Genomic DNA, 27,639 nt, shown 5'->3' on the forward strand with positions numbered 1-27,639 from the left:
GATAATACTCTGCCGCGTAAATAGCTTCTGTAACAAACACAATCCACTTTCAGATTATCAGCACGGTTTTCAACGTGGTAAATCTACATAGACTGCACTGTTAGCACAAAAAGAACTGATAATTAATAACACCGAAGAAAAAAAGCTTACGCTAGGCGTTTTCATTGACTATAGCGAAGCCTTTGATACCCTAAACCATTACATTTTACTCGGGAAATTAAGTGCTTATGGGTTAGGTGGTGCAGCTAATTCATTGTTTATTTCGTATCTGTCTGAGTAAACACAGTGCGTCTCAATTGCTAACTGTTTTTCGTCTTCTAAAACCATTTCTTGTGGCGTGCCTCAAGGAAGCATTAGGACTAATGCTCTTCGATATCTACATAAATGATGTTGTTAAGATAAACAATGACGCCTCATTCCTGCCGTACGCGGATGACACTAGTATTTTTGTTTCTGGACAAGATCCAACTGAAATTGTTGCCAGAATCCAAATTGTACTTTCATATGTGCTGCAATGGTCCACTGCTTATGGCCTACGTATAAATGTGAAAAACAAAAAACAAAAGCTGTCTTTTTCAAATCCCGATGTACGGAAGTCAACGTGAAACAGTAATTAACGCTTGATGGAGTACCCGTCGAAATAGTGGAGAAACATAAACTTCTGGGCGTGACTTTTTCTGCTCATATGACATGGACGTGTCATATTGAATCATTGACTAAATTGTTATCGTGTGCTGCTGGTGTTCTGTCACGATCTAGGCACTTTCTTCCAGAAAAAGCGAAACTTCAGAATTATAACGCTCTGTTTTCTTCCCAAATAAATTACTGCCTGTTAGTCGGGGGCACGACAACCTTTAGTAACATAAATGCAATTCGCCTATTGCAGAAAAGAGCACTTCAATATATTGCAAACGTCCCGCGCAATAGTTCTACAGTTACATAGTTTACCAGCTATAAGATATTCAGTGTTAAACGCATGTTCGATTTTTGTTTAAGGTGTGCTTATTTCTTCCCAAACAAACAATTCAAAGTGTTTATTAAGGATTTAACTAATATAAGCATGCATTACACTGATTCACGCACCCGCAGCGCCGACAAGTGGATTGTTCCTTGTTACCGCACGACCTATTTTTTGCAGTCTCTTAGATTCACACTGCCGTCCCTACTTAATAAATATGAAGACAAAGATGCCAACTTTTCTACGTTTACAAAAAAAAAGGAAATGCGTGAATTTTTCCTAACTCTTCTCTAATGTCTTTTATGCTGCCCAAACATAATCAAGCATGTTTCTTTGCTCTTTGTAGCACGTTTAATTATTTTCGTCATTTTATGATATGTGTTTACGTGAACATTGAATATTTCAACTATAATGTACAACTGTTCTGTAGTGTACTTATATATTGACTTTATTTGTTCTATTGTTCCATCGTTGTAGTTGCACAACCTCTTCTTAATTTCTTTTTATTTTGAAGAACTGCATTTTTACTTTATTACTGTAAATTTGATTTTGAACGCATGAATCGTAAAACCGCTGTCGTGTACGTGAGCCTTTAGGTATTTTCAAGTGGTGTTACTGCCGCTTTTCGCCTAAGGGACCCCTAACCGTCGTTGGAAATAAAGATTTGATTGAGTGATTGATGGATTGATTGATTGATTGATTGAATAATTAAAATAAAATAGTCTGGCAGACCCCAGAATACAGTGGGGTAGGTGGGGGGGATGAGGGGCGCATGGAAACAACACAAATAATAAATCACCATACAGGCGTTTCCTCGATGCTATGTAAATAGATTCATTAGAAAACAAACCAAAGAAAATGCATCACAAATTAAATTTCTTTCATCAAACACTAGATAAACAAGGACGTTCAGAACATCGAGATGACACCATTAGGGTTGGTAGAGCACTGACTACGTATTTTTGCACTTTTGATCGGATTATTCCTTGTGAAATGCCACGGAAAACAAAGCGGCATACTATCTCTCTTACCCCCCCCCCCCCCCCCCGAAGAAAAGCGGTACTAAACCAAGCCCGCGTACACATACAGGCTTAAAAGGTTATCTCGCCTCCGGGGTTAAACTTTACAAGACCCCCAAAAAGTTCCAGTGGGAACATAGAGCATCAGTCCTGGCCCACTGAAGAGTCGGCAGTACATTGTGTATTGTTGTAGCCAGGGAAATATTACATGTAATTGCCCATCCATATATCTAAAGGAGACGCGGAACAAAATTAAAAGCATCATAAAAACACTGGAGTGCCTGTACTTGTTCTCCAGTATGGGGCGCTAAACTTATATGAATCTAAAGAAACACCAAGATATTTCGGTTGCATGCATGTTCATGCAATGTGGGCACCAGAAGTCATTCTGAATTTTTCGGTCAATGATCTAAAATCAACAAAGGGGCTGACAGGTGGAATAGGATGCTGTGGTATAAAGGTTATAAACAGGGATAAGGGGCTTCACAAAGGCTGGCCAACGTTTCGATAGAGGACCTATCTTCGTCAAAGGCGACCTCGTCATCCTCGGCATGTTAGCTTTAAATGGTGAGTAGAGCGAAGACACGTGCAGTTGTTGTCGGTGGCGGCTGGCTGTAAAGGGAGAGACTTCAAAAAGAATGAGCGCTGTTGCCTGACGTCTGTATGTGTGGTTCCTAAGACGAGACGACCAGAACGGGAGAATGGGAAGGCGAGGTGAAAAGAAAAAGGAAAGGAGAAAAATGGACACCAAGAGGGAAAACAGAGAAAGAGAAAAGAAAAAGAAGAGTATGGGAGGGTGCTGGGGAAGCGAGAGGTTATGTAGCATTCAGGGGTGTCGCTGGCGGCATGTTTTTGTGGCTTTATAAGGGCCAGTCAGGCCGTCAGTGCGCGACTAACAAAATAGACCCCAAAAGACATCAGTTGGCACCTTATCCCTGTTCATAACATTTATACCCCAGTCAATGATATTAGAGGAAGAGGGCCAACCGAGCGGACCTACTCTACATGTGCTCCCGATTCCGCTTGCAATCTCTCGCGGATCGCCTCCTCGCAACATCTGACTGTTCGCAGCATTCGACTCATCTGAGGAAACGCCATTCAGACAGACTACGCGCACCGATGTGAGTTTATTCTTCACGCAAGTACTAATCTTAAAACTTGCAAGCCGACGGCCGTGCCCAGCTAGGCGTACTCATGATTGCCGAGCTCCGCTGCTCGAGGCCAGTGCCTCGCGCCTCGAGATCCAGATGCACGCCGGGCAGCCCAAAACGACGTTGTTATGATTTTTCTCTCTTCAAACGTAGCCGCAACCTAGCTTTATGGAAGTTGACCGAATAAACTTCATAGCCGGAATAACAAATAATGAAGCAGTGAGAAACGATACGGGGCCGACGTTCGATAGCAACAGCGGTAAAACACTTTGCAAGACCGGACCGTGGGTCATGCTATTACCGCGACAAGGAAGAATTCATCGCACCGTCGAAGACACAGAAGGAGTTCTCATACGAACACAGCAAGGGGCAGAACGTGAAAGATGGACAACGGCAACAAGCTCCTCAAAAGCCATTGGATCACAACAACGCAAGCAAGTCACGTCCTCACTGGCTAACGACCCCACCGCTACCAGAAAGAAACATTACAAGATTGTTTACAGACCTAAAGTGGATGTGAAAGTATTAAACTGGAAAGACGGAGTGATAGCAGGAGGATTAGCTCAAGCATGCGGAGTCACGCCCCATGGAGCTCCACTCCAAAGTGATCATACTGACACAGTGGCATCGAAACTTAATTCTGGCAAGTATTGAAGAAGAGGACTGCTCACTTAAACTAGCAGAAATAACAAGCATCGAAATAGGACACGCAAACTACGAAGTCACACAGTACTTCAAGCCAATGCCGGGCACTGTACGTCGTGTTGTTCATGTAATAGAGGAAGGCACACCGACGAGCAGCTAGTAGATCTACTAGAAACGACCAACGAGTGCGAAATCCTGTACACTAGAATGCTGCGAATACCGACGTTGGCAGTGATCACCTTCGAGTGCCCGCACGTGCCGTTCTACGTTAAAGTTGGCTGTATGCTGAACCGCTGCAGACCCTACAGAGAATCAGCCCAGTACTGCAGATTTCGCGGGCAGAAAGGACACAGACAAGACGTCTGCCATAATCCAAACGACGAACTATGTGACTACTGCGGAGAACACAACGCTGATCTAAACAACCACCAATGCGAGCCGAAATGTAAGCTCTGCGCAATGCCCCATGAAACGGCGAGTAGAGACTGTGGAAGTAAGCTGCAACCGGCCCCGCCACCGTTGAGAGTCAGGAGCGGTCAAGATCGAGACAGAGAAGCTTCTGGTACCAGGCGAGCGTAGTAACCACCAACGCAACGAGGACACGATGACCATGTCACCATTTCCACAGCCACTAAATTAGACCCAACAGACAAAAAGATCCAGATTCAAGTCGGGATCGGGATCGAGGGAAAGAGAACAGAGCGGCCGCCGGATAACGGCAACGGGCGTGGAACGCAACACCGAGCGCAAGGTAAGCTGGGCCAACGTTATCATAGGGCACAATCATGCGTCGAGGGAAAATAATGGCGTTCAAACCACAACACACTGGAGGTACGAAGACGCGACAATAATTCTCCGAAGACAGAAGGATGAATTGAAGCGAGAGCTAGAACAGCGAAAGATAAAGACGCAAAAGAAGGAATCGAGCACACAAAAACAGCTCGAATACCTCATGCGAGAATTAGAAGAATTACGGACAGAACAGACTCAACAACCGCAAACACCACTGCTGCGTCCTCCATCCCCAGCACCACCATCATCACCAACACGACCAGAGGCCGCAACACTGTCGAACCAAGCGATGATAACCCAGAACGACCTCAAGACACTTGAAGACCGCATCAATGCCAACGCGACCGTCAGATGGAAACCACAATGTCCATGGTAACGTAGGTTATGTGAACCACAGTAAGAGAGATGACACACACACTGGGTTCCAATCTCTCAAGAGCGAACGGAGAACCAGATTCAGGCACTACATACCAAAATGACACAATCGGGAGGAAGTTTCGGTGAACGCATTCACATGGTAGAAGAAAGAGATAAGGGTCGCAAGTACCCTGCGAGAGAAGTCAAGATCATGCAGACCCTAGGCGAATAAGAGGGCGAGGCTGACTAAAGAGAAAGATGACTACAAGCAACACACAGGGCTCAAAATTTGGCAATGGAACTAGCATTTTATTCAAAGTAAGAGAAGCAACCTTGTACAATTCTGCACGCAGTTTGAGCCAGATATTATAGCCCTACAAAAACCGAAGCTGAAGACTTCAAGGCCAGTGGTTAACTCGCGTCACCGACGGTAAGGCGAGGCCAGCAATCCTGACCAAGAAGGTCATAAACACTCAATGACACGACATCCAACACCGCATCGAACACACCCTCGTAGAAATCGTAGCCGAGAAGAAACAGTAGCAAAGCCTCTTTTTGTTAAACGTGCACAGCCCGCTAAAGGACCACCTAAAGGATATAGTCAAGCTAATGCGAGAAGTGAAGAACATGAGCAAGGGTAATGGGCTGATAGTCGTTGGAGATTTTAATGCTCCACATGGTGGCCTGGGGTTATGCGTCCTCAAAGAAAAAAAAAAAGATGTGCACGACGTAGCCCAACAACACATCCTCACGCTACTGAACGACTCGCAGACAGCCACGCGCACCGGCAACAGTGTATCTAGAAACACCAGCCCGACCTCACATTCGTAAAGGACTCAAACAGTATGAGTAGAGCTGCATGGACGAGAATCTGGGTAGCGACCATTATATAGTGCAAACGATCATCCCGCACTACAAAGCGACGATGAAGACCGGAAAAGCCAATATCATGGACTGGCTGGCATTTCGCAAAGACGACAGCGCCATTAATGCGACGATAGACGACATAGAATAACGGATCGGAGGAGTCGTGGACAGAGCCGAGAAGCGTACGAGGACAATGCACGACACCCCCGCAAGACACCCCCGTGGTCGACCCCCACATACTGCACCTGTGGGAGGCGCGGAGGGGACTCGCGAAACGCTGGCAGCGTAACAAGTGCAACCGGAAACTCAAAATTCGAATCTCCAAGCTGATCAAGGAAACGCAAGAGTACTCTGAACAACTTGAAAAAAAAAAGAACTGGAGCGAAAGATGTAACAAGCTTCAAGGGACCTTAAGCAGCAAGCGCACTTGGGCGGTACTCAAAATCTAAGAAGGAGAACAGGAACGTCGCAAAACAGAAAGTGCAGAGACTCATGCATAACCACCCGGGGAAAGAGGAAGACATAATCAAAGATGTGAAGGAGAAGTTCCTCTGTAGGAAGCGGAATATAACTGTAGTTTCGCACTTTGACAAGTGTCGAGGCAACCCATGCATAGAACTGGATCGGCCCTTCACTGAAGCAGACATCGAGAGGGCCTTGAGCAAGCTCACCCGCAGTATGGCGCCGGGGTACGACAGAATAAACAACATGACACTCCGGAACCTTGACGAACCCTCTGTAGACGCAATCTTAAACTACGTCAACGAGTGCAGGGAACACGGTAAAGTACCACCAGAATGGAAACATGCCGAGGTAACCATGATACCTAAGCCTAACAAGCCCATCAGCGTGCAGAACCTTCGATCTATATCTCTCACCTCGTGTGCTGGGAAACTCTATGTGCGTATGGTGCACAACCGCGTGATCGAACATCTAGAACACAACGGACACGTACCAAACACCATGTTCGGATTTAGAGTTCACCTGTTCGCGCAAGACGTGTTACTGCAGATGAAGGAAAAAGTCATCGACAAACTGGACACACATAGAACAAGAGAAATCCTCGCACTTGACGTGAAAGGGGCTCTCGACGACGTGTCACACGAAGCCATACTGCAACACCTCAACGTATATAACTACGGGGAAAATATATAATTGCGTCAAAGCTTCTTTGAAAGAACGGACAGCCACAATGGGGATAGACAACTTACGCTCTGAGCAATTTGACATACCATGAAAGGGAACGCCACAAGGCTCCGTCATTTTGCCGATGCTATTCAATCTGTGATGAGCTCGCTACCCAAACAACTGAAGCAAATAGAAGAGATTCGTCACGGAATATATGCTGACGACCTCCCCGTGTGGACTACGGGAGGGTCGATTAGTAAACAGCAAGACTCTCTGCAAGAAGCGGTTGACACAACGGAACAGTAGCTGGAAGCATGTGGAATGACGTGCGCACCTGAAAAGTCGGAGCTCTTGGTGCTAAGAAAGCGCACAAGAGGCCGACAACCGCAGTAGATACTAGACCCCGAAGTAAAGGCGGAAGGCATCATGATTCCGCAGGTTACGACGTTCCGCATCCTCGGACTGCTGATTCAAAAGGACTGGATTGCGGGAGCAGTGTTGGAAAAAAAATTTAGAGGACAGTTCCACAAATAACCCACCTTATCAAAAGAGTGACGAGCAAAAGCCATGGACTTTAGGAAGAAGACTGCGTGAAAATGATACAAGTGCTGCTCACGAGCATCCTCACGTACGGCACCCATACGTTGACATGACGAACACTCAACAAGACAAAGTACACGCCCTCATCAGAAAATCCTACAAAATTTCCTTGTGCCTGTCCTCCTCCACGTACACAGCAAAACTACTCAAAATGGGAGTCCATAATACGTGGGAAGAGCTCGTGGAAGCGCACAATATCAACCAACCGGCGAGACTGAAGCTGACAAAGACGGGAAGAGCCCTGCTTCAAGATGCGGGCTACCAAGACGAGGATACGAGGCACCTGCCTCAGTGTATTCCACACGAGGTCAGAGACAAGCTACACATAGGTACTAATTCCCAGAAACATGCATCCCGAGAACTACAAGGAAAGGAGACAGGCGAGAATACAAGCGCCCAAGTACATACCCTCAGGTACCAACAGCAAAAAAGAAAATGTGAGATACACGTACGCAGCTCTATACAGAACAAACGACCAATTTGCAATCAGCGTGGTCGACGAGAAGGGCGAACAACAAACAGCCACATCCATACGTGCCAAGGACGCGAGCACAACGGAAGAGCTGGGCCTAGGCCTGGCCATCACAACGTGCAAGACCCTGGTTACCGTGGTGACAGACTCGCAAGAAGCATGCAGAAGGTATGTGAACGGAAGGATCGTAAATGTAGCACTTCGGGTCTTGAACAACAGCGAGACAGAAGCAGCACAAATCCTCTGGATGCCGGGACCCGCGTCTCTCGCGGGGAACCAGGTGGTGCACGGCGCGGCTCGAAATCATGCACGCCCAGCTATCACCGACACGCAGAGAACACGGACCAACGACTGTGACGAGGATGATAAATGGATATTCAAGAAGTACTCGGATATCTTGGCGCACTACAGGAAGCCGAGGCGTCGGTACCCGCCTGCACATAAGATGATGAGTAGGGAAAAAGCGGTGACCTGGAAAAGACTAGCGGATGGAACCTACCCGAATGGAACACTGCTACACGCCATGCATCCGGGGCACCTACGGGTGAGACTCCAAGTTCTGCCCACCGGACACGCCCAACATCATGCGCCATATAGTGCTGGAGTGCAGGAATAACCGATAAGTACTACCATCATCATCACCACCAGGCGATAAGATGCAGGAAGAAGTGGATTCAGAGGGAGAATCGGAAGAACAGTGGGAAGCTGTGCTGGTGACGCAAGGCCCTGACAACCAGCTACCATTGGGGAACAGGGCTCGGGTGATGGCAGCAAGCCATGGCTACCTGCACTGAGGTAACCACCTACCCTTGGGCTCAAGAACCCGGTCTAGCAATAAGCTTGATTTATCTCTCTCTTAGTCAATGATGGTACTTCGTGGAAGGTCAGTTTTTGATGAAAGATAAAGGCAAGATCATCTGCGTAAACGAATATATTTAGTTTTGCCAAATAGTTTAATCCCCTGAACAATCTGTACATTGAAGAATGGTAATACACAATGGTTCGAGATAAAGGGCAAGTAAATGTGGCCGAGCATGTCGTACTCAAAAGAGTCTGCCGGTATCTCGAAGACCAAGACTGTTTCACAAACCACATGATCGGCTTCTGACCCGAGCTCTCGACGCACGAGACAATGCTTCTCCTAAAACACCAGATCATAGATGCCGGGGCCACTTGGGACACGCGCGCCATTCTCAGCCTCGACCTGGAGAAGTCGTTCGATAACATCGAGCCATCGGCAATACTTAAGGCGATCAGGGACCTAGGGCTCGGGCGCCGCTTCTACGAGATCGTGCACTCCTTCCTAACTCGTCGCAACGCCGTGCACCATGTCGAAGCTAGAGCTCACGATGTAAAAAGTTGAGCTCGGACAGCGTGGCGCCCCCAGGGCTTCGTCTTCTCGCCGACGCTGTTAAACCTAGTGATGATCGGGGTCTCCGAACGACTCTCGAAAATAGAAGACTTCAACCATACGGTATCGGTGATCACGGGGTCGAACAGCTTTATCGAATCCGCTCTGCAGAAGGCAGTCGAAGCCACGGAATGTTACCTCAACCACATGGGTCCAAGTGCTCCTCCGCCAAATCGAAGCTGCTACTGCTGCCACAACGACAAGGAATAAGGCCCAAGAGGAGGAAACCCCCGACTGAGTGCAACATCACCGTCCCCACCAGAGACGGTCCACCCATCCCCAGGGTCGACTCCATCCGAGTTCTGGGATGATAATCGAGGCGTGCGGATCAAACATTCAAACAGTCCACAAGCTGACGACAAGGACGGACAACGTGAACGACTCGTGCGCAGAGTGGCCAACCATCACCACTGCCTCAAAAAGACAATCTGCTACGTCTCGTTCACGCGTTCGTCCTATGTCTCTTTACCTACGTCACAGCAGTGCACAAGTGGAAGCAATCGGAGCGTGACAAGCTCAATACTGTTGTGATCGGCCGTTCGCCCCGAGACACCCTTCGGCCACGGCTCACACAATTATGGTGAACGGGCCGACGGCCTCGTCCAAATGGTTCTCAACACGGATGATATATGACCAACGTGGGAGAAACTCGTTCAGGAGAGGTTTGATCAATTAGCATGATACGGCCATCACTTGTCAGCCGCACAAATTGGCATGTCCCTGCCGGAGACGCAATCAGTGGAATGACACGGCCGTCACCTGTAGGCCGCACAAATTGGCATGCCCAAGCCGGAGACGCGGTCATCACTTGTCATGTCATCATCATGACACGGCCATCACTTGTCAGAATACGATCGGAGTAAGCGTACGTTCCCCTCGTTTCCCTGTTTGTGCCCACGATGTGCGTGCGTTTCCGACAAAGTTTCCTTTTTAGGGAAAGGGCAACCTACCTCCTGATGCCTGGGACCTGATGTTATCGGCCTCCTGACACCGGATTGGGGGAAGTGACTGGGCAATGTTCACGCAAGGCATTAAAGGAACATCTGGCGGCGGCAGTGATCAGCTGCTATCACTTCATCAACTTTTTGTTTTACGTTGCATTTTCTTATACATTTGTAAATATATACGTGTTTGTCTAACGTCCTGAATGTCGGACCCAGCCTCACGTTGATTTACCTCGCTACGAGGAAAGAGTCTGCGCAGCGCTTCGACTTCGGCATGGTTAATGCACTACCTTTTCTTCTTGAGAGTTGCCAGGCTCAACGTGGTTCTTCCTGGTAACAAGGGTGTTAGAAGCGTCGTTGAAAGTTAGCTTGATTCAACGCTTATTTCCTTGAGAAACTTGTGGGCAAAAGAGAGGTAGTCATGGATTGGAGAAAGTTGCGCCGAACAGACCTAAACGCGATATGCGGAGAATACGGGAGTGATTGCGGGAAGCAGCTACAGAAAGCGGAGGTCATCGATGCGATAGAGGCAAGTGGCAGAGATGACGAGGATATACTGGAGGCTTGGGAAGATATTCAGGACCAGAGAAAGCGAGAGCGGGATAAATGCGAGCACCAGAGGAAACGAGAACAGGATGAACGAGAGTATCAGAAAGGGCGACAGCAGGATGAAGGTGAACGCGAACGCGAGAAAGAAGCCAAAATAAGGCGGGGCAAAGAGTACCAGAAAAGAGAGCAGGATGAGCGCGAACGTGAAAGGGAAGATGGTTAGCGAAGGCTACAGTACAGAATACAAATGGAGGAAATGGACAGGGAAATCCAGTATTTCCGGGCACTGCAGGGATGGTCTAGGCTGCATGTATTCGAGGACGGCGAAGGCATAGACAGTTTCCTTGAACTTTTCGTGAATGTTTGTGCAGTGGTGCAACTGGACTGTGACTGTTGGTAGTGTTGTTGGGAGTACTTCCCTGTGGCCTGTCCTGTTGCTTAGCTCACCTTTCTGAAACCGACTTGAACAAGTACGATCTGACTAAACAGGCATTGTTGCGCCATTTCAGCATTTATGTTGAGAGCGAGAGAAAAAATCAAAGTGACCAGTAGAAAATTTGTCCTGTCGAAGACACTAAGGTTGCACCAGTAAATGAAGAGCACGAAAAATACGAAGTATCGAAATCCTCATAGACAGCGCGTTGCGAGCGAGGCCGTTGCCGATCTACAGAAAGGGGTCATTCCGGAGGGAGTCCCTTGCGAGGACGAGGCTTGTTCCGGTAGCCATGTGAACGTTAAGGAAGCGATGGGGGCCTTCCTCGTATCCGAGCACTTCGGCGACTTTTCGGAATCGTCTAGGATAAGCCCAGATGCGGTGGCGGCCGAGCCAATAGAAGACCCGACGCGGCAGAGTGGAGAGGAAATTGCTCAAGGGTCCAGCATCGGTGACTGCGCAATGCAGTCGTACACTGAAACCGAGTTAGCGGGCATTCCGGAGAGCCCTCCTTGCGGGGACGAGGCTTGTTCCAGTAACCCCATGAGTGTCAATTTAGGCCTTAATACCTTGCTCGTGGTTCAGCACTTGAGTGAGTATCTGGCATTGCCGAAAATAGAGAGCGAAGTACATGCAGTGGCGATCCAGAAAGGCGTTCCTTGCGGGTACGAGGCTTGTTTCAGCAGCGCTAACAGTGCAAAGGAGGCGATGAAAGCCTTTCTCATAGCACCGCACTTGAGCGACGTTCCGGAATCGACTAATGGAGAAAATGCCATGGCGGTCAGGCAGGACAGGAATCCGATACTCGAGGGTTCTAGTGACACATTCTGGGACCACCTGGCAGAGAAAATTGGTTCAAGCGGCGGAGGATCAAAACAGCGAAGTGTTCTGCACATCCGAAACTGACGAAAGACGCCACATCGCCGCACGTGAGACAGAGACAGGCCGTCGCGCATAGCCGAAGAAGGGTTTGTTGTGGCGATTCAGGAAACGGAGGCGTCGCGAAAGATTGATAACGACAGGAGAAAGCTTGTCTCTTCAAGTAAGGGTGCGGCGGAAAAGTTCATCTGGGCTGATTGGGGGAAGTGACTGAGCAGTGATCACGCAAGGCATAAAAGGAGCATCTCACAGCGGGAGTGATCGGGGACTACCAGTTAATCATCAACTTTTCTGTTTTACTTTGCATTTTCTTGTACATATGTAAATATGTGCGTATTTGTCTAATGTCCTGAAAATAGAACCCAGCCTCACGTTCACTTACCCCTCCATGAGGAAAGAGGATCCGACGTCTTCGAACCCCTAGTCGCAACAATGCTCATCCGAAAGATAGTGAAGAACGCCTTCAGGCACCCGATCACCACGCCTATGCATCGACTTCTTGAGCTCCGGGTGCACAATAAGCTCGAACAGATCGTTGAGACTTGGGAGAGAGCGCAGGTGATTGGATAAATAATAGATTTATTTCCAGTTCTCGTCATTATATATACACCTTCGAAGCGTCATACAACACATGTAAAATTTCGGTAAAAATGAACAAAAACAATGTAAACACGAAACCACTTTTTTTACTCACATATTGTGAACGTGTATATGAGGCAACATGTACATGTTGAGCGCGAACAGCGATATTCGAGCTCTTTCGAGGATAATGAAATGGAAGGTTTACTGACGCATGCGTCGCCGAGTGTTCATATGTGTCTAGCTTCTATTATCAAGTAAGTCATCTGACATCTGCTGCTATTCATGATGACTGCTTTTTTAAACCGAGGTTCGCATTTGCGTCTGTGGCATCGGATGGCAAGAAAGCCGTCAGCGGCCATGTTGTTTACTTTCATATTGTGTGCTGGTGGCCGGTCAATTATGCGTATCCCTGTTTGCCCAATGTGCGACGAGAGCTGGAAGTAAATCTATTGTTGAAAGTTAGCGCTGTGTGTGTCAGATGCGCCTTTCTGTTTTCCTTGTTCAGCTTGAGCTGCAAGATAAGACAGTGGTTAGTCGCGCTTTGTCCTGTCAACTTGTGTTTCCGTCTTATTCCTACGTGTAGTGCTTTTAGATGAGCGAGTCGAGAAAAAGTCTAGAAGAGTGCTTTTTATGGCGCTTTCTCTGTTTTTTGCTCTAATGTTCTGTTTTACTTTGCGCACAGTAAGCCGATTTAGCTACGAGCGAACGTACCCAACATCGCACTCTGCTGAGCTCAATAATTTATCGAGTAACTCGTGGAGTCCTGCGTTTTTCTCTTTTGAGCTTTGTTGTATTCAAAGCTTTCTTGCAGTGCGTAATCCCAGCGTTGATTATGGTGCATAGGTTGTTGATGTTAACTGAAGTAAGTGGGAAGAAATTATCTGAAAAGGCTTCAAGCTAATCAATGACGCTTTCATCAACGGCACTGTTGAAGCAATGAACGTAACAGATTCTAGCATGTCCACAAACTTAGTGAGGTGTTATCTTCTAATCAGATAAATCGTCTTCGGCACTATAGGTTGTAAGTATGAGGCAACACGCAAGACCTAGCACCCATAAAGCCGCCCCCTGAATGCGTGGTGGTTGCTTAGTGCGATTGATGAACGAGGAGCTGTTTCTAAACGTGCTTTACAGTGGTGTTCTGCTTGTTTGGCAGGAAAGGTATCCTACAGTGCCGAGAGAGATGGAGTGCGCTATCTGCTGTGGCTGCTGCAGCTGTTGTCGCCTCTGGTTCTAGGTGCACTCGTAGCAGCCGTATTGGTCGCTTTCTGGGCTCAACGTCAGTGCAAGGCTCAACAAAGGAAGCCATGTAAATTAGAGATGCCCCTACTCGCGAACAACTTCTCAAAGGACGCCGGAGTCCTCGGTAAGTCAATGAGGAAGCTGCTGGTATTTGTGATATGTGTATTTGTTTGAATTTTGAATTTTAACACTAAGGTGTTTTCATGCCAGCCTTCTCTGAAAATGTGTTCCGTGTGCATACGTCAGGCAATCATCATCACGCAAATCTGGGAGAAGACGATACTTTGCTTATTTGAAACTTGTTAGGAAAGCACGCATTGAAAGGTTAAAACGTTTGCTTTATGAAAGGAAGTGTGCTCTTGACGCGTTTGTTGCAATGCGAACATTAGGGCATCATTTGATTCCAGCACGATTATCCACAACAGCCTATATTTATGTATAATATTGGACTGAGGCATCTCCCAGCGATCCCAAATGATCCCTGTTTTACCGTAGGCTATACCAAGTTATGCCTGTGATATGTCGCCAGACGACGACAACGATGAAATGTGCGTGCGAAGGGACTGGTGGTTTTGACACGAGCACGCCTCACGGAACGAACGCCTCGCCAGTGCTGGCTTTTACGTCTGAACTACCCTGTACCTCTTTGTTTGAGTTAGTAAATCGTCGGCAGCCGACCACGGCTATAGAGACGTAACAATTCGCGACGAGGAAGACTCTGGACTCACCGGCACTTTACCGACGTCAAAGATGAACATAGCGACGCCTGACTTTGGTCGGCTACCCGAGTTCAGTGGCAGCTCCGGCTCCTGGAGAACCTAGCATCATCATCAGCATCGTCATCATCATCATCCTAGTTAAGCCCACTGCAGGGCAAAGGCCTCTCCCATACTTCTCCCACTACCCCCCTCATGTGCAAATTGTGGCCATGTCGTCCCTGCAAACTCCTTAATATCATCCGCCCACCTAACTTTCTGCGGCCCTCTGCTACAATTCCCTTCCCTTGGAATCCAGTCCGTAACCCTTAATGACTATCAGTTATCTTCCCTCCTCATTACATCTTTTGCCCATGCCCATTTCGTTTCTTGATTTCAACTAAGGTGTCATTAACTCGCGTTTGTTCCCTCACCCAATCTGCTCTTTTCTTACGCCTTAATGTTACACCCATCATTGTTCTTTTCATAGCTCGCTGCTTCTTCCTCAATTTAAGCAGAACCCTTTTCGTAAGTCTCCAGGTTTCTGCCCTGTACGTGAGTACTGGTAAGACACAGCTGTTATACACTTTTCTCTTGAGCGATAATGGCAACCTGCTGTTCATGGTCTGAGAATGCCTGCCAAACGCACCCCAGCCCATTCTTATTTTTCTGAATATTTCAGTCCGATGATCTGGATCCGCGGTCACTACCGGCCCTAAGTAGAAGCATTCCCTTACCATTTCCAGTGCCTCGCTACCTATCATAAACTGCTGTTCTCTTCCGAGTCTGTTAAACACTACTTTAGTTTTCTGCAGATTAATTTTTAGACCCACCCTTCTGCTTTGCCTCTCCATGTCAGTGAGCATGCCTTGCAATGGTCGCCCAAGTTGGTAAGCAAGGCTATATATCATCAGCGAATCTCAAGTTAATAAGGTATTATCCATTAACTCTTGTCCCCCATTCTTCCGAATCCAGGTCTCTGAATATCTCCTGTAAACACGCTGTGAATAGCATTGGAGATATCGTATCTCCCTGCCTGACGCCTTTCTTTATTGGGATTTTGCTGCTTTCTTTATGGAGGGCTACGGTGGCTGTGGAGCCATTATAGATATGTTTCAGTATTTTTACATACGGCTCGTCTACACCCTGATTCCGCAATAGCTCCTCGACTGCTGAGGTTTCGACTGAATCAAACGCTTCCTCGTAATCAATGAAGGCTACATTTAAGGGTTGGTTATATTTCGCACATTTCTCTACCTGATTGCTAGTGTGAATATGGTCTATTGTTGAGTAGCTTTTATGGAATCCTGCCTGGTTTTTGTTTTTAACGAATATGACGTCACATTGTTTTTTTATTCTGCCGGAACTGCTCCCTCCACATACAGATGGCGCTAAGCCCCATGAATCACCGACGAACCGCCATGTTTTGAACGTATGGGCTTCTATGGAAGCTTCGCTACTCGGTATATTTAGTTTACCTTGTCTGATAGACTACCCCAACACTGCAATCTACGTAGGAATTGCTGTGCTTTATTCCGCACCCTTGGGACCTAGTAATGCTTCTTCCTATGGGCGAGCCTAATACAGCAAGCTTGCCAGGAGCCGAAAACGCCACCTCTACTGCATATCGTTTAACAACCTTTTCTGAATTGCTGGAAGTCTTGCGAACATAAGGCACAAGTTTACGTTTTTTATCTTTGCATTCCCTTGCAGCTTCACTAATATCGTTTTCCATTTTAATCTTCTGAAGCACTGCTTCTGCTACTGCTAAATTTACTGATTGCGGGAATCGCGCTTCTTCAAACCTTACAATCTGTTTGGTAAAGGTTTCCTGAATTTTATGTGTGCATGACTTTTTAAGGCTGACTTAATGCACGGGGTGGCTATAGCCCGCTTCACCGTTTTTGAATGAACAGATTTGTCGGGCAACAATTTCTTTCGGGACCTTGGCTTATATTCCTAGAACATGTGGGATTCACAAAAGGTTATAGCGTTCTTTAAAAACTGAATATTATGATCCTTTGTTAGGAGCCGAAAGATGTGTAGCACACCTGCGATGGCCTCATCATACCTGGAGCTGCCTCAGGTTTTTTTAAAGTACGAGAAAATCGTCAACATAACGAATCACAGTAACAACCTGCTCACGCTCGATCCCTTCGTTCTCCGCTCTCACAAATTCCAATAAAAATATTGCGCAAGATAGGAGCAACACAGGAACCTGTGCATATGCCCTGTTTCTGCACGTAAAAGTCGTCTTCAAACTGGATAATGGTAGAGTTGAGGTAAAAATCAAGCAACACTAAAAACCTGTCAACACACAGCCCAGCACAATTCTGAAAAGACACTTCGCCGTTAACTTCGATGCGTTTTGCAACAGCCTGAAGCAATAAAACATTGAGTGACCAAATAAAACAAATCTTTTATGTCGATGGAAAAAGCATGACCAATGTCGTCGTTCGAATCTATAAACTTAGCAACAGCTTCCGAGTTTTTTTAATTTCAAATGGGTCGCTCACTTCTAGGTGCGACAAACACTTCTGCTAAAACTTGCTTACGTCGTTCTGCCAAGTTTCTCTTTTACTCACTATAGACCGGAATATCTCCTTGTGCGGCGATGCCGTAAAAAAACACGATCAAGCCATCACCTTTGCTTTTGTTGACTGAGGTAGCCAGTTTGTGCAGTTGCACCTCCCTGCACATGGAAACAGCCTTCGCCTTTATATTTGTGGCTTTTACTGACAAAAGCTTGAAGTTCTTTTTGACAGCAGCCATCGCCTTCTCGTAAAAAGCAGCCACAGCATTACGACGAACCCTCCTTCTTTATTCTTCTGTAGCAGTCTGAGGTCGTTCTGCCTGAAAAATCTAACGATGCCTGACGTTGGGTCATTTCGCTTTGTCGGTCTTTTAGGCTTGTTGTCTGTGTTGGTCAGGCTGTCCACGCCATCCAACAAGCACCTTTCTTTGTCTTCTGGCTCCGCTTGTTTGGCCAGGCTCCGGATCAGGGTCAGCCATTCATGCGCTTCTAGTAGAGTTTGCGTGCTGCATTTGGGCCATTTCCTGAGGTTGAACAATATTCTCTCGGGAACCGCAGCTCCTCCGAGCAGCGTGACATTCCCCAAATCCTCGGGTTTCTTGTTGTCCATCTTTGCTAAGGCACCACGGAGGTAACAATGCCACCAACGTTCCGTTGTCTACGCTTCTTGCCGTTTGGCATCACGAATTTTTATGGCAGCCAGCCATGCAGGATAATCTGCTAAAAAGGGTTGTCGTAGTATGTCTTCCAACCTAAGCGCCTGCTCCTTTAGTTCGTCGCGTATATTCCTACATACTTATTTTCCATGTTTCCAGGAAGGTCTTGCATGCCCGTACAACCGGAGTACTCCTTCAGGAACCACATTCTTATGTAGAAGGCATACAGGCGTGCGGGCACATCGCAGTGACGATTTCGACGAGGATCTCCGGAATACGGCTTACCGGAGGGGGAGCGCAGAAACCATATCCCGCAGTAGAACATATGTAGCTTAGAAGAACTCCTTGTTGGGCGAGTTGGTGCATATTAGAAAACAGTTTTGTAACTGCGCAAACAAACGACCACAAAGAGAGAGCGCACGAGGACAAGCGCAGTCCTGGCCGTTTGTTTGCGCAGCTATAAAACTTTTTCACCAACTCGCCCAACAAGATATTCTTTTAAGCTATATATTCCGCACAATTGCAAGTTTCAGTCAACTTCATGCAACTACTGCAAGAAACGCAGACACAATGAAAAAGGAGTGCATAAGGAAGCGAAAGGAGGCTAGACCAAAGAGGAATGAGAATATCGAAAATACACGACAAGGAATTTCGACAACAGCTTCAGCACCAGACGTGGTGCTTAAGGGAACTCAATTCCTTAGGGAACGCGGCCAGCAAACAGAACGTCATGATTCGGTGACGCATACATGGCAAGTCCTTGGATTATGAGGTCGACTCAGGTGCAGCCTGCACTTTCACCGGTGAGGCCACATTCAAAGCCTCATGGGCACATGACTTACCACGGCTTCAGACGAAGATTCTTCGACTCACGTGGTTAGATCAGCCCCTTCGAGTTCTTGGTTGTGCAACGGTGGAAGTAAAGTACAGGGAAAAAAACGCTTACATTACCGCCGGTCGTTATGAAGGAAGCAGGGGTAACCTCCTTGAACGGAATTGCTTTCCTCATTTGGGTATACAGATAACAGGCCTCAATGAGGTATCAGAGGATGAACTTGTTTCCAAGCTTCTGGACAAGTACGTCGGTCTTGTGGTACAAATCGAACTTGAGGAAGGATCAACACCAAAAGTTCTAAAAGCACGTCCGGTTGCCATCACGCTGCGGTCGGCTGTAGAAGCTGAACTCTATCAACTGCAAGATCAAGGCATAATCCAGCCTTCGTAGCATTCGGATTTGCAAAAACGTGTCGTACTCGTTGGCAAGAAGAACGGTTCTTCACGAATATGCGGTGAGTACCATTGTAGAGTGAGTCTGGTATCGAAGACGGCAGATTACCCACTTCCACATTACCCACAGCAGATGTGGTATTGAACCGCTTGAGGGCGCCAAGGTCTTCAGCACCCTGGATTGAGTACAAACTTACCAGAAACATCACGTGAAACCACAGATAGCAGATATATTACATCTCAACACGGTGAAAGGGCTTTACAAAGTCAAACGGATGCTTTTTGGAATATGTGCAGCACCAGCCATTTTTAAACGGATCAGGGAGAATATGACGTCTGGCATCAAAGGCGTTTGTGCATACTTAGATGACGTGATAATCAGTGGAAAAGACGCTGCGGAACATGCCGCCAGAGTGGAAGAAGTCCTCAAGACTTGAGGTCGCACAAGTACAATCTGCGCTTCGGAAAAGACAAGTGTCGTTTTGTAGTGAGGCAAGTTTCTTTTCTAGAACACCGAATTTACAAAACAGGAGTTCACACCAGCGAAGAGAAAGGTTGAGCTAGCACTGAGGCTCCAGCGCCACACTGCAAGCGAGTGCTGCAGTCATTTCTCGGAATGCTGACTTTCTGCAGCAGATTCCTGAAGAACATGGAAACAATTGCCAGCAGTCTTTGCCAGGTCCTTCAGCAGGACGCCACGTAGAGATGGGAAACTCAGAATCAAGAAGCGTTTGCGAACTGAAGAGATTGCTTCTCAGACAGACCGTACTGGCACCATACTGATGAACGGAAGGAGCTTCCTGTCTGGTGTGACACATCACAATACGGCATAAAAGCTGTTCTGTCTCAGCGTGATGACCAGATTAGAGAAGCGCCGATCGCATCTGTATCTCGGACTCTTGGGATGGCGGAACGAAACTTATGCACAGTTGAACAGAGAAGGCCTTGCTGTAGTGTTTGCAGCTCATAAGTTTCACAAATATATTTGTGACTATATTCACAATATATATTTGTGAATATATATGTGTGTTTTGGACTTCTATGCCAGCTGACGATGACGGAACAGGGTGAGTGCCCCTTGTTATCCTTTGCCCATGTAGCAGTCCTTGGAGACAGTCAGTACAGATACCTGAAGGAACATTTTCCACCAGGCCCACACGCGCCACACATAAGACACCTTAGTGGGGCACAAACATCAGATATTCTACCGCTAGTTTGTGGTACGCCAGTTGACACAACACACTTTATTATCAATGTAGGCACAAACAACCTAAGAACACAAAGCCCCGCGGACACGATAGAGTCCATGAGCGACGTAATAAGAACCATTTAAGCCGCTCGCCCTAACGCACATATAACCATAACGACTGTCGCTCCCCGCCTACAAAACAAACACCGCCCACTAATCTACCAAACTAATGCACTCATGAAACACAATGAGGAGATTAACACGCTCAACTCATTAATTTTCAACTTAGAACACGTCCATAAGAACGCTGACACCATGCACCACGCAGAAATACACGATGCACCACACGAACACCTAGCTTGGGACGGCTTCCACTTGAACCGCAGTGGAATAAAGCTAGTTTCCCAACACATCAAGTCCTTTATTAAGGACAAGTCCAGAAAAACTCTTTTAATTTCCACCTCAAATGCCACCCCCACCAACTCTGCGGAGTGTGCCACCGCGAACAACACAACTGCGACAGTCACTTCGAGAACACAGGAAATACAGACAGTGGAATGTGAAGCAAGCCACTGCACAAGTGAAACAGTCAACAAAAGAACAGTTGGAACACAGACAGCGGAATGTGAAAAGAACCACAAGGCACACACAACACCAAAAATGACATCAACCACAGTGCAAACAGACACAATGGCAACAGACAACAGAAACCCCACCACCGAAGTCTACACACAGACCCCCACACGCCTGCCTACACACACACAAACTCAAACAGAGACGGCGATCGAGTTAAGCCAGGCATACGATAATAAACCAGCCGAACAGAAAAACACCCCATGCAAATCTGCCCGCAAAAAGACAAGTAAATGACAGACATCGCAAATTAATAACTCTTCAATGCCACGAAGCACTGAATTCCTACAGGCTAGAAAACTTACCAAGAAACATGTGAGCTACACCTCCCATCTGAAAACCTACACAATCTGCACAGAGAAAAATATAATTCCTAAAGTTCTAACACTCAAGGCTGTACCAGCTCTAGGAACACTCCCACCACACCATCGTGCAAACTGGCAAACAACATTACATAATGCCTCACTTTCACTTTTGCATATCCTCAAAGAACACTGCGAAGAGCAAATCGAAACTTTTAGCCACAAACTTCGGAACATAATCCTGACACCAGATGAGAAGAGAGATTTAGAACATTACGACGAAAAACAGTCTAGAAAATTAGTTCAAAAACAAAGGAAAAAAGCTAATTTTAATCAAAAGACAACCTTCCAGCCAAACAGCCACCACACGCAGACAAGAGGGACCTCGAGTTTAGAAGTACCAGACAGGAAGGAAACTTCCACAGAACTAAACCGCTCCAATGTTGTAGACATTTAAAAAACATTAGGTCAAAAAGAAATAGATGTACTCAGCAAGGGCCTAAACTTTTGCCCCACGAACAACACAATAAATGAATTCGAGCTTCACAAGGACCTCTCAGAATTCTCCCGACGAATGCGTATCCGACACTTTTTTGCAGACACACCAGACACCGGGACGACACCACCTAGAGCCCAATCCACTTGGACTCCCGAACCAGAACAAGCCATAGAACTTGACATATACCTTAAAACTGTCACGTCACTAAAGAAATTATGAGCCAATCCAAGACATCTAAGCGACCTAAAAACATAACTGCGTCGGAGAGTCATATCATTTCAAATTTGAGTTGCCGGAATGACATTGTTATTAAGGAAGCAGATAAGGGTGGAAGTATAGTTATTTGGCCAATAGAAAAATACAAGCACGAGGCTTACAGACAACCAAACAACCCAGAACATTACCGCAAACTAGATAACGATCCGACATTGTCCTACACAGTGACCATTACCAACAGGCTGAAATCACTTTTGGCTGATGAATTGATAACACCGTCAGAATACAAATTTCTTAAACCAAGCAACAAAACTGCCGGGCGTTTTTACCTCCTTCCGAAAATTCATAAAATTCCATCCGCTGAACTATACACTGCTATCCCCTCCAAGCCGAGGAAGCGGCCATAGCCCTCGCTCTCTCCCAAACAGAGGTTGCAGTCATAGTGACCGACTCCCAACAGGCGTGCCGCAACTTTGCTAGCGGCAGAATTCATGCCACTACACTCCGGATCATCAATCAAAAGCCGCCAACGAGATCAGTCATGATCATCTGGGCGCCAGCTCATCAAGGCATTCCTGGCAACGAGGTCGCCAACCACGTGGCTCGAGATCTGACCCACCGAGCCGACGCCGAGGAATCTGAACCCGAGCGCTTGCACCCTCTAGTCTCTTACCAAGACATCACACAACACTACAAGCTAACCCGCAGAACATATGCACCCCCACACAAGTCACTACCTAGAGAGCAGGAGCGATTCCTCCGGGCTCTACAGGTCAATACATTCCCCCACCCAACCAGGAATCACCTCATAGACCCTACAAAATTCTCTCCGCAATGCCGCTTCTGCGCAGAGCCCGGGTCCCTCAGGCACATAGTAGGAGGTTGCAGAGCGGCACCATTAAATCATCCGAACCCTTACCCCACTAACGAGCTTTGGGAGAGAGCCTTGGCCAGCTCCGACCTCGAGGATCAGCAACGGCTGATTGCAAGGGCCCAGGACGCGGCCCGAGCTCAAGGCATTCTGGACTGAGGACGCCTCTCCCTAGCTGCTTCACCTAATAAAAATGTTTATTCTCTCTCTCTCCCAGGCCGTCTGATAGTATCAAACAACACCCCGACAGAGAGCATCTCCACATTCCTTAACCACTACCTTGGTGACTTGCCAAAAGCACTTCCGTCATTTGTACAAGATACGCCCCACGTGCTGAGAATTATAGAGGACATTAATACTAAAGGCACACTACCCTACAACACAATTCTCGCAACACTAGACGTCACGGCGGTGTACACCAACATTTCAATCCCTGATGGTTTATCTTCGATAAAACAAACGCTGTCTAAACAGAATGCACAACACTCCACTGAAGTCTACTTGTCTCTCCTTGAATTAGTTTTAACACATAACTACTTCGAATTTGAAGAGAGTTACTACCTACAGATACAAGGTACAAGCATGGGTACGCCTTTTGCACCAACCTACGCGAACATATTTATGGGGCTTCTAGAAACAGATTTCCTGTCGCGCTGCACTACCAAGCCCCACACATACCTACGATACATAAACGACATACTAATAATCTGAGGACATGGTGAAGACAGTCTAGATAAATATGTAGCCTTTCTAAATTCTGTTCACCCAACAATAAAATTCACATCAGAATCCTCAACTGAGCGCATAAACTTTGTGGACACAACAATATACATTGACAATGGTGAGCTAAAGACAACGCTGTATAGGAAACCTTTCGACAAACAACAGTACCTAGAATATACCAGCCACCATCCCAGACATTGCAAACAAGGCATCTTTAAAGGCCAAGCCACACGACTACGTCGCATTGGCGTTGAAAACCAAGAGTGCATAGATAGACTCGATCACCTTAAAGAAACGCTGTCAAACAGGAACCACCTAAACAGTGACCTTCAAACAGCGTATATCGCTGCAACCAAACTTGATCGAGCTGAGGTCGTCAAGCCCCGCCCGAGGATCACAAGAACAACAACGCCTCTTCTTACTACTAAATTCTCAAACGCACTCCCAAACGTGAATATCATCCTAAGTAAATACTACCCAATTCGCACCAGCAACCAGAAACTTAAGATATTTCGCGACCCTCCCAGAGTAGCTTACAGACGCAACACTAATTTTAAAGATGTTCTTGTGCACGCCAAACTACAAAAAAAGTGGAAGTTGGGAACCAATCCCTGTGGCCGCCCCAGGTGCCCTACATGCAAACACATTCAATCTACTACTACAGTAAAAAGTACAGCGTCGAATTAAACACACACAAGGTAAGTTCGGCTTTCACCTGCACATCAAGCAACGTAGTCTACTGTCTAGAATGCGCCGCTTGTAGCAAACAATACATAGGTGAGAGTGGACAACAAATTAATACAAAACTCAATGGTCACCGCGCGGACACAAAACACAATTTACCAAAAGCAGTAGCCAGCCACTCTAATGAGCATGGTCATATATTCGACAAGGCAAGGCTCTACATAGTACAAACGAATTTCCGTTCCCCTCGCGAAAGGAAGTATACGAAATCATACCTCATACACAAGTTTAACTGCCTACACCCGACAGGAATTAATTTGGCACGCGGCAACTTAGAATCTTTAAAAGTGGTAACTTAAATCTGAAACTCTCATATCATCAACCAAGACACAAAACACATTACGCCACCAGATAACTTTAATTCTTAACCTCACCTACTCTTCCATTTCTAAAAAAAATTTTTTCCGGCCTACTACAGAATTTAATTTGCTCTTTCAGGTTTTATGTCTATACCAACTGTACGTCCCCTTCTTCCATGTACACTTGCCCCCGACCGCTTCTGCGTGCGTCACCCTCCTGTTTGTTATTCCGGTTTCGGTCCCCCCCTCTCCCTTCCGTTCCCCCCTTTTTTAAATCTATTCTTTTTAAACCCCCTCATCAACACATTCCGAAGTCAATATGCCTTTTTCGGCGCCTCAACCCAGAGGATCGCCATTTCTGGATGCCGCCGTAACGACACCTACGATGAGCGACTGGGGCAGTGCCCCTTGAAAGACCATGCCGCTGCCTTTCAGTCACCCCACACATTGCACCGCAGACTCCTCGTCGCCATCTTAACGATTTCAGAATTAGTCGACGTACTGCTGCTATGCTACTCATGCACTTTCAGCTCATGTTTTTTTTTTGTGTGTGTCTTTTTCTCTTTTTTTCGTCTTGTGTTACTCGCGCACTAACCGCTTGACCGGCCGTTCTAATGCCTCAAAAACATGCCGCCAACGACTCCCCCTGAATACCTCCTAACCTTTCGCATCCCCTACACGCTCCCAAGCCCCTGTATATCTTCAAAATTTCATTTTTCTCTTTGTTTTTCTGTCACGCTACCCTCTTTTTTTCGTCTGTCTTGGTGCCGCCCTGGCTTCCCCCACCCCCCTTTTTTCTCTTTTTTTTCTTTTCTGCTTCTATTTCTTTTCTTTTCTCCCCGCGTGCCCACTCTCACGCTCTTGTCCCCTCGTCTTGGGAATGAAGCTCACAGACGTCGGACGACAGCGCTTGTTTCCTCTGGTAATCTCTCTCTTTAAAACTAGCCGCCAGCGACAACACCCGCACGTGACGTCACTGCACTAACCCTTTATTACTAACACGCCGAGGATGACGAGGCCGCCTTTGACGAAGATACGTCCTCCTATCGAAACGTTGGCCAGCCTTTCTGAGGCATCTTATCCCTGTTTACAAATTTATACCACAGTGTGCTATTCCATCCGTCAGCCCCTTTCTTGTTTTGGATTGCCAAAGAAAGGTAACTTTCGTCGCTGACAATCAACCGCAGTTCGGCATATTGGACCCAGAGAAACCAACAGTTCAAGTCCTTTCACCACAAATGAGAGATGGTGCATCAAGTTATGTGCGTATGACTGCAACATTGTCTGCAGGCACGGCAAGTGCCATCAAAACGCAGACGCGTTGGGCCGATTGCCATTACCATAACACACCGACGAGCCACGGCCACCAGGCGACATGCTATTGTTTGAAGCGTTGTCGAGACCGCCGCTTACAGCCACAGACATAGCTCGTCTGACACGAGACGCTGTCCTGCAAAGGCTGTACAAGTCAGTGCAGGATAGTACAGTGGAGAAACTCACTGAAGATGACTTCACTCCTTACCGACAGAGAGCAACTGCACAGGCAGTTCATCGTGACTGCCTCATGATTAGGTCGCAGGTGATTATACCAACCTCAGCGCGGTCTTCTTATACCCCTGTAGGCTTTCCAATCTACTACGCTGTCTTCCTGTTTCTAAACCTTACACCTAACATTTTTCGTTACATCGCACCTGGCATGGTCCATGACTTCTTCTCAAGCTTCTTTGTACATCTTGATGCTTTTCCCGATATGCTAGCACCTATCTAATGCAATGACTTTACGCTTTCCTTTTCAGAAATAGCGATATGCTGCGAGTAATAATATGGTAATGCCTGCCGCTTGCGCTCCTATCAATTCTTACCTTTTTGTAAATTTTCTCCTCGTATTCTGGGTGGCCTGTGAGAAATAGACCTAGACAAAACGTACTTTTAGACACAATCTTGACGCACACTGGCGATTAAGAACTCGTGCTCTCTTGTCAAGCTTACATTGCATTTGTATCTGCATGTTAAGCTTCAACACTACGCTTACGTTTTCTCGGCTGAAGTCCTCATTCATGTAAGTCATCCCCAGTACATCTTAGTGAACAGGTTAATGTATTCCTCAAACCATAAGTTTCTCAGATATTCGCAGTAGCGACAGAACAGACAACGCGCAGCGCCTTCCCGAATCCCGTATTCAAAAACCAATTGAGAGAGTGGCCTTGTTTGCAGAAGATATGGCCCGCCTTTTCCGAAGAGCAGACCTTGAGATGGCCGAAGAAAATAAGTTGAGCTATCTCTTGCGCGGAATGAAGGAGGAACTGTTTGCCGCACTAGCGAGGAATCCACCGACAACAGTGGCTGAATATACCATGGAGGCTACCGCTATCGAACGGGCACTACAGCAGTGGTACCGCCGATACGATCGCAAGAACTCACGAGTGAATGCTTCAATTCTACCTGAAAGCTGTGGCACGTCTCAGCGTGAAGTTATCCGAGAGATTGTGCGAGAGGAAATCCGGCAGCTCGAGATTGCTCCCATGGCGCCAGTGTTGGCTTCTGCCGCTGATATCGTCCTGGGGGATGTAAGACAGGCGTTTTCTTCGCCCGACTGGCATGCGGTGCCGTGTCTATTAACCTACGCGGTAGGTGTTCGTTGTCCACCTCCCGCCACTTCGATGCTGCTCACACCATCACCACTACGACGCAGCCATCACCGTTACCGCCACCCTCGTAGCCCTATTACCGACAGTCACCGCCACCGCCAGCTATGCCGTATCGCCGACAGCCGATCGCTGCGCCTCAGTTATACGGCGAATTCCCTGCTGGTTACCTGCTTCTAAAGACCCATTTGTGGTGCACCGCTGACCATCGGCCGCTATGCTTTTAATGCGGCAAACCAAGACATGTTTACTGCGCGTGCCACTACCACGCAGCTGGGTATGCAACTTATCCCAACTGCAATTATCCTTTGTCTGATGCTGCACATACATGCAACGGCAATTTAACAAATTTCCGGCCGAAATATTCAACGACACCGC

The 27,639-nt window shown here is 47.0% G+C and overlaps 1 protein-coding gene across 5 annotated transcripts in view; it reads left to right on the forward strand.

Annotated features, from left to right (window-relative positions):
• LOC139061367 (uncharacterized) overlaps positions 1-27,639 on the forward strand; it is a 409,988-nt gene that overhangs the window by 312,654 nt on the left and 69,695 nt on the right. For all 5 annotated transcript variants that reach the window (XM_070541329.1, XM_070541330.1, XM_070541328.1 and 2 more), the window contains one exon: positions 13,944-14,153. In XM_070541329.1, coding sequence (XP_070397430.1) covers positions 13,944-14,153 — 210 coding nt within the window. The remainder of the gene's footprint in view (positions 1-13,943; positions 14,154-27,639) is intronic.

The sequence above is a fragment of the Dermacentor albipictus genome, chromosome 6, assembly GCF_038994185.2.
Source record: "Dermacentor albipictus isolate Rhodes 1998 colony chromosome 6, USDA_Dalb.pri_finalv2, whole genome shotgun sequence".
NCBI lineage: Eukaryota > Metazoa > Arthropoda > Arachnida > Ixodida > Ixodidae > Dermacentor > Dermacentor albipictus.